This window comes from Molothrus ater, chromosome 1, assembly GCF_012460135.2.
Source record: "Molothrus ater isolate BHLD 08-10-18 breed brown headed cowbird chromosome 1, BPBGC_Mater_1.1, whole genome shotgun sequence".
Taxonomy (NCBI): Eukaryota; Metazoa; Chordata; class Aves; order Passeriformes; family Icteridae; genus Molothrus; species Molothrus ater.
The window spans coordinates 79,442,973-79,453,667 of NC_050478.2; the positions used below are offsets into that span (position 1 = coordinate 79,442,973).

General features: G+C 35.3%; 1 protein-coding gene across 1 annotated transcript in view; it reads left to right on the forward strand.

Annotated features, from left to right (window-relative positions):
* Window positions 1–10,276, forward strand: part of DNAH5 (dynein axonemal heavy chain 5) — a 115,525-nt gene extending 105,249 nt beyond the window's left edge. The window contains exons 72-79 of the mRNA XM_036378685.2: window positions 1,078–1,297; window positions 1,907–2,112; window positions 2,868–3,071; window positions 3,689–3,904; window positions 4,738–4,950; window positions 6,349–6,501; window positions 8,186–8,417; window positions 9,806–10,276. Of these exons, the coding sequence (XP_036234578.1) occupies window positions 1,078–1,297; window positions 1,907–2,112; window positions 2,868–3,071; window positions 3,689–3,904; window positions 4,738–4,950; window positions 6,349–6,501; window positions 8,186–8,417; window positions 9,806–9,957 (1,596 nt within the window). The 3' untranslated portion in view covers window positions 9,958–10,276. The remainder of the gene's footprint in view (window positions 1–1,077; window positions 1,298–1,906; window positions 2,113–2,867; window positions 3,072–3,688; window positions 3,905–4,737; window positions 4,951–6,348; window positions 6,502–8,185; window positions 8,418–9,805) is intronic.
* Window positions 10,277–10,695: the final 419 nt, after the last annotated feature.

The window sequence follows — 10,695 nt, forward strand, 5'->3', positions numbered from 1 at the left end:
TCTTGATACTGTGCAGATGCTTTTCATTGAAAATGAGTGCTTTTCATGTAAAATGGAGTTTCTATAGTTGATTGCAGACTGATGAACATAGTTGAATCGATTCTTTTGGTTTTTGGTTATATTACCAGTAAATATTCTTCTGTAGGCATTTCAGATTATATTTTCAGTTTTTTATTTTTAGTAATATAGATGTATTTTGTTAATTGAAGAAAATGAATTCCAAATATGCTATTGATAGGTATATAAACTTGAGAAAAACAAGGTAGTATAGCAAGTTATTTCATATTGCTGTAGTCTGAATTTGGACTTGTGAGGAACAGCCTGGTAGCTCAGGCATTTTACAGGAAGAGGAATTATATGAGAAAGGTGAGATGTTCCAATTTGACATGATTTGCACATCAGGTTATACTACTGCTCTGCCTGCTGATGTAAAAATACTGCTCTTACTCTTCTGTGCTATGAGCTTCTTTTTATAACCTGTTTTAGTTCTGCTTCAGATTCTTGTTAACTTCTCATAAGGAACTAATTGATCAATCAAATGGGAAGAAACCCATTCAAAAAGATGGGAAAAGAACAGCTTTTGTTTAGTTAAGAGAAATGCAGTTACATTCCCTCACTGTCTCACAAGCCCTCTTAGGGAAGAGGTATGTGAGATGCCTATATGAGAAATAAGGTAATTCATATAAGAAAGTTTGACATCTATTGATTGATAGCAGTAGATTAGTTCTGTAGGCTTATTTGGTTATTTTCCAAGCCTGGGACACTTGTGAGGAACAAGGTTTAGCAGGTTGCTCTATGGAGCTACTCCTGAGCTCCCTTATGTAAGTCAAAATTTATCAGTTTCTATCAGCACTGTAGTCATGACAAGGTATGTTTTAAGTGTATTGAAATGGAAAAGGTAGAGACTATTTGAAAAGACCAGATGAGACAAGTAGGAACCACTTGTTCAGGTAAAAAAAACCAAATAAGCTAACACCATATTCAGAAGAAACAGCCCAAAGCTTAACTCCCCTCAAGGAGTGATTTCAGTTTTTGAACAACATTGATAACTTTTAAAATTCTGTTGTTTGAAACTAGGGAGGTTGGGCACTTCTGCAAAACTGCCACCTTGGACTTGACTTTCTGGATGAGTTAATGGACACTGTAATAGAGACAGAGACTGTCCATGAAAGCTTTAGGCTGTGGATGACAACTGACATTCACAAACAATTCCCCATCACCCTTCTTCAAATGTCGATTAAGTTTACCAATGAACCACCACAAGGGCTCAGAGCTGGACTAAAGAGAACATACAGTGGTGAGTGCTAGAATGGTAATGATTTAAAATTAAATTTTGGACTGTGTTGCTATTGTGTGGTCATGTTAAACTGGTAGTAAATATAAGCCAATATGAGGAACTGTTCACAATGATGCAAGGCACATCTTAGTTTTTTGTTTTGAAAATTAAGATGATTTGCTGATGTTCTGTTGTCAGAATTAATTGGATAACAAAACAGGGAATGCCTTTTCTTTTCTCACGTGTTGGCTTCTAGTATCTCAGTTCAAAGTGTTTTACTTTTTAATATTCTGTCTTTTGGCAGAAAAATGATATGGTTGGCTATCAAGTGCTCTTTACACTACATAAAATAAAGGACAAAAGATTCTCTGCAGAAAGCAACTTGATGTGAATTCAACTATTAGTAAATTGTGGTTTTTTCCCCCTGAAGTTTACTCTTTTAATTTGTACAATTTAATAACATGCTATGAACTGTCTCCAGCACAGAACACTTTGTAGGACAATAATTTACCCTTGGGAGAGGCAGAGAGCCAAGCGACTATCTCTAGAGTGATATTTTAGCACTGGTTTGAAGTAATTTTGAAAAAGACAATTACAATGATTTTCATAAAGCCCATTTGCAATCAATAGGTGTCAGCCAGGATTTATTAGATGCCAGTAAAATGGTGCAGTGGAAACCACTGTTGTATGCTGTAGCCTTTCTGCACTCCACCGTTCAGGAAAGACGCAAGTTTGGCTCTCTGGGTTGGAATATTCCCTATGAGTTTAATCAAGCTGATTTCAATGCTACAGTGCAGTTCATTCAAAACCACTTGAATCGCATGGATACCAAGAAGGTAATTAATGATTTTGTGGGAAAGGTGGATTAAGATGATGGATCTTTCTAGTAGTGGAATGTATGTAGGTGCTTCCTAATAACTGAACTACAAGAGTGATTTTAACTTATTGTTTTTCCAAAAATATTCAATATTTCAAGTATATCTGTCTCTACAGCAGCAGACTTAGACTTCTAATCCAGTGCATGTTTAATTTCTGTATTAACCTCTACATTAAAAAAAAAAAGCCTTTCCATCCATCTCAGAAATATAAACCTTAGCAGTATCGACCTTCTTTTCAATTCGAATTAAGTCAATTAATTAAAAAGGGATATTTAAAATACTATTTTGTTTAAATCTATTTCAAGTAAAAATAAGCTTTGCCCCCCCCACCTAACTTTGCAGCATGAAGAAATCAAAAGTTGTTTTAAACGATTATACAAGAATGTCTCCTGTGTTTCTCACTTTCATATTGTCAGTTGTCATAAAGAGAGGTCTGTGGCAGAGCAATTTGCAGTTGGCATTTTAAGTGAAAGGAGAATTCAAATATATCTGTAACCTTGCTATCTTCAAGATGCTCTTGAATTTGTTGGTGAATTCTATTTTGAGAAATCCTTGCAGGTGTTGTGGGAATGCAAGACTATAATGAAAAAGTAATAGGAAAGTAACGTTCTTTCAAATGGGACAGACATGGTACATCAGCTGTTTTTACTAAGGCAGGTCTAAGTAAATAAGAAGGGGATTAGCTGAAGTCAGTGCTTTCTGCTTGGTTTTAGGGGATCTCTTGGAGTACTGTTTGTTACATGATAGGTGAGATCCAGTATGGTGGTCGTGTGACAGATGACTTTGACAAAAGACTCATGAACACCTTTGTAAAGATTTGGTTCAGTGAAAACACATTCAGTCAGGAATTCAGCTTCTACAAAGGATACAGCATACCCAAATGTACTGTGGTGGATCAATACCTTCAGTACATACAGGTTGGTAAATGAAAGCTAATCACTTGTTCCTCATAAGCTCCTGATTCCCTATAATTTTTCTCTTTTTTTTCTGTGTACCTGTGTTTTGTCTTTCATTCACAGATTTTTAAACTGATTTCTAGCAGTTTGCACATCTATTAGTGACAACTAATTATTGTTATCAATGTTATCATCTTCATGACAGTAATATATATTTTCTTTTTCATGCGTTTTGCTTCTGGGACATACCTAAGGGCACAAAGTTATTAAAGAGGGCAACGAATGGAGTCCAGACATTGGGTACAACACCTTTGAAATGAAAGGTCTAGATATATGAGAGTAAAAATTTTTTTATTAATATAGCGTATAGTTGTTAAAACACAATTTGTTTGGTGTGATTTGGCCTGGGGCATGACAAATAGACCGCAGCAAGTTATTTGGCATAAGGCTATTTGAAGAAATCTAGCTTGTTACTTAACAGTAATCATGTTTTTTTTTTCCTGTTTTTTATTTGGTTTTGTTTTGTGTTGAGTTTTATGGTTTTTTTTTTTGTTTGGGGATTTTTTTGTTTGGATTTTTTTTTTTAATGATTAGCTTTTAAATCTCCAGTTGTACTCTTTTTCTATTTTACTATGTAGAGCCTTCCTGCTTATGACACACCAGAGGTGTTTGGTTTGCATCCCAATGCAGATATCACCTACCAAAGTAAAGTTTCCAGAGATGTATTGGACACCATCCTCAGTATTCAGCCTAAAGATAGTTCTGGTGGAAAAGGTGAAACTCGAGAGGCAGTTGTAGCCAGACTGGCTGATGATATGCTGGAAAAACTTCCTGCTGATTATGTACCATTTGAAGTGAGTTAATGAAATTCTGGCAAAAACATTTGCTCTATCTTGCCTTTTATGGATTAAAAAACCCCAAACCAACAAACCCAAAACCCCAAAAACTTTTCTAAAAGCATGTTTGAATTAATTCATGCAGACAATACTTTGTATTTTAAAGAAGTGTGGCCAAGCTATTAATGTTTATAATGAAGTCATTAAATGTGTGCTGAAGTGCTTTTGTAAAAACTTTTTCAGAAATATTAAACCTGTTATTGCTTAAATTGTCATTTGCACTATGTGGGAGGTAGGATCATTAGCTTTTAACTGAAGTTGTTGACACTATAAAATTTCTAGTTATGTTAATGCAGCTGTTTATTTGTTACTTTAACACTTTTGATTAAAAATGTATCAGTGAGTTTGGTCGGAATACAAGACGGCCTGATATTGTGATAGTTCCCAGGCATTGCTGCTGTGTTGGAGCAAAGTAGCTGGGGAAATTACTCTTGATTGGTTTGTTCAAAAAGAACCTTGGAACTTCTTGTTGGAACTAAAGCTGAATTCTTTGAACTGAGGTAAACAGCCTACCAGCTCTTTAAGTGGCATTAGCTCAAAGACTAAATCATGACTTGGACTGGAAACATAGCCAGTCTCAGCATCACAGATTTCTCTTGGAACAAATCCTGTGTTTGCTCACAGACAATTCCTGAGAGCTCACAGATAATTCAAGAGGGGTGCCAAACTGACCATTTAAGCTCATAAATAAATTGTTATGTCTCAAAGATCATATTGGGGCCTAACATTGACATAAATCCAATTTTGTTTTTTTCACTTCTATTGGAGGATCTTTGGTTTTCTACCAACAGGTAAAAGAAAGACTAAAGAACATGGGACCTTTTCAACCTATGCACATATTTTTGCGACAGGAGATAGAACAAATGCAGAGAGTTATTTCTTTAGTGAGAAGCACTCTGACTGATCTAAAACTTGCCATTGATGGGACAATAGTTATGAGTGAAAATCTGAGGGATGCTTTAGACTGCATGTATGATGGAAGGATTCCTGCTAGCTGGAAAAAGGTAGGTGTACATCACTTGTTCTGGAAAGAAATAAAAAAAGCTATTTCTGAAGACTAGATTAAACTGCTAGACTTAGAGTAAACATTTTTTTCAAACTATGTTTCAGAAATTTTAACCAGAACTGTGCAACTGCTGGAATAGATTTTGTGCTAAAATAAACATACTCAAAACAAGCCTTCTTTCATTTATGAAAATTGAAATGAATGTGAAGGATGCAGCTATGTGCCATTTTTACATATTGGCAGTATGAAAACCCAGAGAGAGGAGAGAAATTTAAAATGTGATGATGGATTTTTAAAATTAACACCCATATTAGTGACTAAGATGGTGTTATTTATTGGACATATATAATTATTGGACATCCTTTTCTGGGTTAAGTAGAGGTGGCCTGTCCATCTTTGTCAAAATCAGCGCACTGTGAGTAATAGCCACATAATTGCAAAATAGTAGAAGCTGGAAAGGACCTATGGAGACAGAGTAGTTTAATCACACTTTATAAAGCAGGCTCAGTTAAATCAGATTTCCCAGGAGTCTTCAGAATCAGAGTGGTGCAACCCATTCTACTGTTTGATCACCTTCGCTGTAAAAATCAACCAACCACCAGCCAAACAAACAAAAAACTCCTAAGTTGAAACAGAATTTCTGACATTACATCTTGTTCCCATTGCCTTCTCTCCAATTTCTGAAAAGGATCAGACTCCATCTTCTTCTCTCCTCCACACGAGATATAAACATATTTAAGCTTCCTTTAAGACTTCTCTTCTTCAAGCTAAACAATCCCAGCTCTCAGCCTCTCCCCACAGAAATTGTTTTCAGGGATAATTAGACCTGTTAACAGCAACTGATGGAAAGAATTTTTTTTTTTTAAAGAAAAAAGTGTTTGTTTTTTGTTGTTGTTGTTTGCTTGTTTTGTTTCTACTGACAAAGTGTTTTCATGGTAGAAATCCTAGATGTAAACAGATGCTTCACAACTTCACAATACAGCTATATCTCCCCATAGACCAAGTTCAGCTTTCCTTAGGTTTTATTCAGAAGAATAAAATGCAGAACAGTCTCTACAGAAATTACGTTGTCTTGATATATTGACCTTGGAATTATAAAGACATGTATACAATTTTTCTTTTTAGCTTATACAGCTGTTTAACCTTGCAAAAATGTCATAAAATGGACAATTCCACAGAGAGCATTAAACATGTAAATGGTATAGTAGACATGAATTTAAACAGAGAAAGAATTTCCTTCAGGTTTCAGTGGGATGCAAAGTTTAAGCATCAGATTCAAGTTATGATAGATGATCTTCAAATATGCTTTGCTAATATTGTATTGTTTATTACCGTGGGAGGATGTAGCTTTTCTTGACATCAGTATGCTATTTTAAAATGTGTTTACTGTTTTTAGGTGTCTTGGCCTTCCAGTACACTTGGTTTCTGGTTTACTGAGCTTCTAGAAAGAAACCACCAGTTTTACAAGTGGATTTTTGAAAGTCGACCCAACTGTTTCTGGATGACAGGGTTTTTTAATCCTCAAGGATTTTTAACTGCAGTGAGACAGGTAAATTCTGTTTGAAGTCTTATTCTGCTTATTGTTTCACATACCTTTAAAAATAAAATGTATTGTCTGTTGAAGGATGAGTTTATACACATGGGAAGATGTGTGACTGTCTAACATTTCCTGAGTGAACTTCTCTCCCTTCACATGTACTTTGTTAGTATAACAACCACTAATGTGTTAAATTATGTGTCTTGTGTTGACCAAGGCCCAAATAAGTAGAGGCTACCTTACAACGTTATTAAGGTAGACTAGAAAAATATTAAGTCTCATGTTTCCATTGCAATATCTCTGAGAATGGCCATTAAGCCCATGAATTTGCCTTCCCCCGCCCCCCCCTTTTGTTCTGTGTTCAGTACTTACCTGACTGGAGACTGGGCTGAAAAGCTATTCAGAATTAGTCTTACATTTCACTGCTGCTGTTCAGTAGCTGATTAAGTCTTTCTTCAGGAAGTGGGAAAGACTTTCCTTTATTAATGCATAGAAGTATGATATTTGATGTGTTTGCTAATATATGTATGTTGGCTGCTCAGCAACTTTTTTACATTAAAAGGAAACAATAAATGACTGTGTTGATCAGCATAAAGGGACATACTGGAGACAGTAAGCATCTGGAATGTGAAAAATTCAAAAAGAATACTCAGGTGAAAATACAATGGGACCTCAGGAAAATAAAAGCCCAGACTTTAGGAGAAGAGGATGAAGGTTTTTGATGTAGGAAAAGTATCCCCTCCTACTCTGAGGTCTGGGTAGTGTGATCTAAAATTTCAGGCATATAGCCTTGGAATTATGTAACAAAATATTTCTTTTGTGTGAACAGTCCCAGTTTACTAGCAGGATCCAAAACAGGTGGAAACTACAGAATTTTCTGGTTCTGTAAAAAGGAACTGTGGATATGTAACAGCCTAATAGGCCAAGTAAATACCAAAGTGAGTTTCTGGGCTTTAATGTGAGAAAGAGAAAGATCCACAATGATCACTTAGCAATAAATCTTGAGTTCTTTTAGATCATCCATGTAACTGCAGTACAGGGCAAGCATTCTTTCCAATTATTTCAAAGAAAGATTTTTGAAGCCATTGGAAGACCAGGATGAAACTTGGGTTTGCCACAACTTATTTGCATGGCATAGTAAAGAACTGGGCAACTGAGAGTTGAGTCTTGTCCAGTGCATTAACTAACAGGTTTTTTTGCAGTCTCTTTACATAGCTTTATAGCTGAGTGAGCTTTTACTCATTAAGAATACAGTTACTGAAGAGTAGAGGTGCAGGAAAAAGGAAGGTAACCCCAGAAAATATGTTTCACTTACCACATGCAGGTAATGTTTTCTCATCTCATCAAATATGTGAAATTTTTGTGCTCACAAGAGCTGGCTACCATTGGCATTGGTTGTGCTACCAGTGGTTGTGTTACTTGGTATGGTTTTTAGATACTTTATATAATAGAAAGAAATTAAAATCAAGTATAGTGGCAAAAGTACTGAAAGCTTTCTTGTAGTGCTATGCCATCATTCCCTTAGAGAAAAGTCAGACTTCTGTGAACGCAGATATTGTAAAGGATTGGTGGGGTTTTTTTGTACTGAAGATGATATTTTATGGCCATAAAAATTTATTTCTAATAACTGCTGGGAAAAAGCAGTGAAATTTTCATGTGAAAATTTTATCACCTAACTTTTGTCTGGTTTCGGCAGGAAATAACGAGAGCTAACAAAGGATGGGCTCTTGACAGTGTAGTACTGTGCAACGAAGTCACTAAATGGATGAAGGATGATATCACAAGCCCTCCTTCAGAAGGTGTCTACGTGTATGGGCTGTATTTAGAAGGAGCTGGTTGGGACAGAAGAAACATGAGACTGACAGAATCTAAGCCCAAGGTGCTCTTCGAGCTGATGCCAGTTATAAGGATATATGCAGAGAATAACAGTAAGTAACAGTATTGTAAAGGATGTTATTTCCATTGAGTTCAAAGTAATGTTTCATTTAACTGCATTGAAATCTTTTGGGCTTGTAGGGATTTCTTGAGGCTGTTGATATCATTGTATGCATAGCAAATGTGTTTCAATGGGGAGGACTCCCTAGACTTCCACTGAAGCAGACTTGCTTCATAATTGATAGCAGGCACTTTTCCTAATATTTAGATAGGTCTCTACACGTGGTCTTAATGGTGTTAAGAACTTTATAACAGGTAAGCTGTAGATATTGACAATATATGTCCCAGACCTAAATGCCATTTTTCTTATACATAAACTCTGTGATCTCTGTAGCCTCCATAATATAGATCTAAATAATCTTTCACTCATGCCAAAACTGAATGTAATTTTTATATATATATATATATAAAATATACGTATGTGTGTATATACAGCATACAAGATACTCATGGATTATATACATACATACACACACACATGTGTATACATATACAGGTATATATTGTGTTTATAGATAATATGTTTTTATATATATAAATATATATATACACGTAATATATATATCTGTATATTTATAAAACCTTTTTTATTTTCCTGGAAAAGTCTGATTTTGAGCTCATGGAAGCAAGCAAGATGTGGAGTAAGGTCGTGGGAGATGTTTTGTCTTTGAGGCAGTAAAGGAATGAAGGAAAGGAAAGTAAACTTATGGGGCTTAAGGACAGTGCTGTGAAAATGTGTAATTTGTCTTAATGTGATGAGTTTTTGCATATAGAATAGGACATGCTGTTGAATAGGGATGTAAAACAGACTAGAATAATCCACTGCGTGACATAAAATTGGAAAACTGTTGAAAAGCATCCAGCCTCTAAAAGCAAATCTTACTAACATGCTATTTTGTATAGCTAATGTTTTATAAAAGGTGTGATCAGCAGCCAAGATACTAAATAATGAATACAGAAGTACTGAGCATGACTTGACTACTGTTCTAATTCTGCAGTGAAGTAGTTGATGACTTGTACTCTCAAATACGAAACGTATTTCAAACCAAGTTTGAAAGTTACCAGGTCAAAAGCAGGGAAATTTTATTTTGTCATAATACATTGATAAGAAGTAATGTTCAGTGGGCAGATTGAACCAATAAGAGCACTAATTACTCTAGAGTGTCCATGTACATATATTGGTTTGCATCACTTCCTAGGTGCTCATGTTAAACCTAAAGAAATTTCAAACCATATATGTCCTTCAACTGGCAATAGCAAATAGAAAGCAGAGTACTATTGAACTTGGGTTCAGTTTTCCATTTTCCTTATGACCAACCCCTTAGGGCCCCATTTTTTCAACTTAGTTTAATTGCTCTTTATGTCTCTTCTGTCTTTTCAGCTGCAAAAGATCCACGTCTATATTCATGTCCAGTCTACAAAAAGAGCAGTCGAACAGACCTTAATTTCATTGCTGCTATGGATCTTAAAACTCGCCAGCCTCCAGAGCACTGGGTACTCCGTGGAGTAGCACTTCTCTGTGATGTCAAGTAATGCTAAAAAAAAAAAGGTTTCCAGGAGTTCTTTTGTTCTTTTCTGATTTTCAATGCAAACATTATTATGTGGTTACATACACAGTGGAACACTTCTAAAAATATTATTTCTAAATCATAGACTCCATTATGGTGTTTTTATAAAATTATTCTCAATAGACCTATACAATAGGCTTATAAATGCTACATCTTATAGTGACATTAACTTTGGTGTCTTTGAAAAATCCTGACAAATATTTAGTGCTCCTATCACTTATGTGTGCATAAGCACTCCTCCTGTGTGCTTAATTTTACCTTGAATAAAGATTAATTGTTTTGAACATTGTTACTTTTTGGTAGTAAATATTGTATCAGAACTTACCTTCAAGAAGGTAAATGCAAAGCTAGTTTTTTGGGGGGTTTTTTTTTGTGTTTGTGTATCTATGGAAAACTAAGCCCTATTGCTCATTAATATTAGTTGAAATTCCTCAAGATTATGTTCCAAGATTTATTTCCTAGTTGATAGTTTGCTTGCTGTATAAATAAAGAAGGTAAGGCTGGAAAAATATCATGCTTTTTTCACTACTTGGACAACAAATTCATTGTGTTGCATAGGAAAACAAGCATCTGACAGCTGCCAAAATTTCTTACCATCTAGCTCAGGACTTATAAATATATAATGGATCAGAAGCAGTACATGAGAATGAATGGGTACTTTTTGTGTGCTACTATACCAGAGTTGAGTCTCTTGTCATCAGTG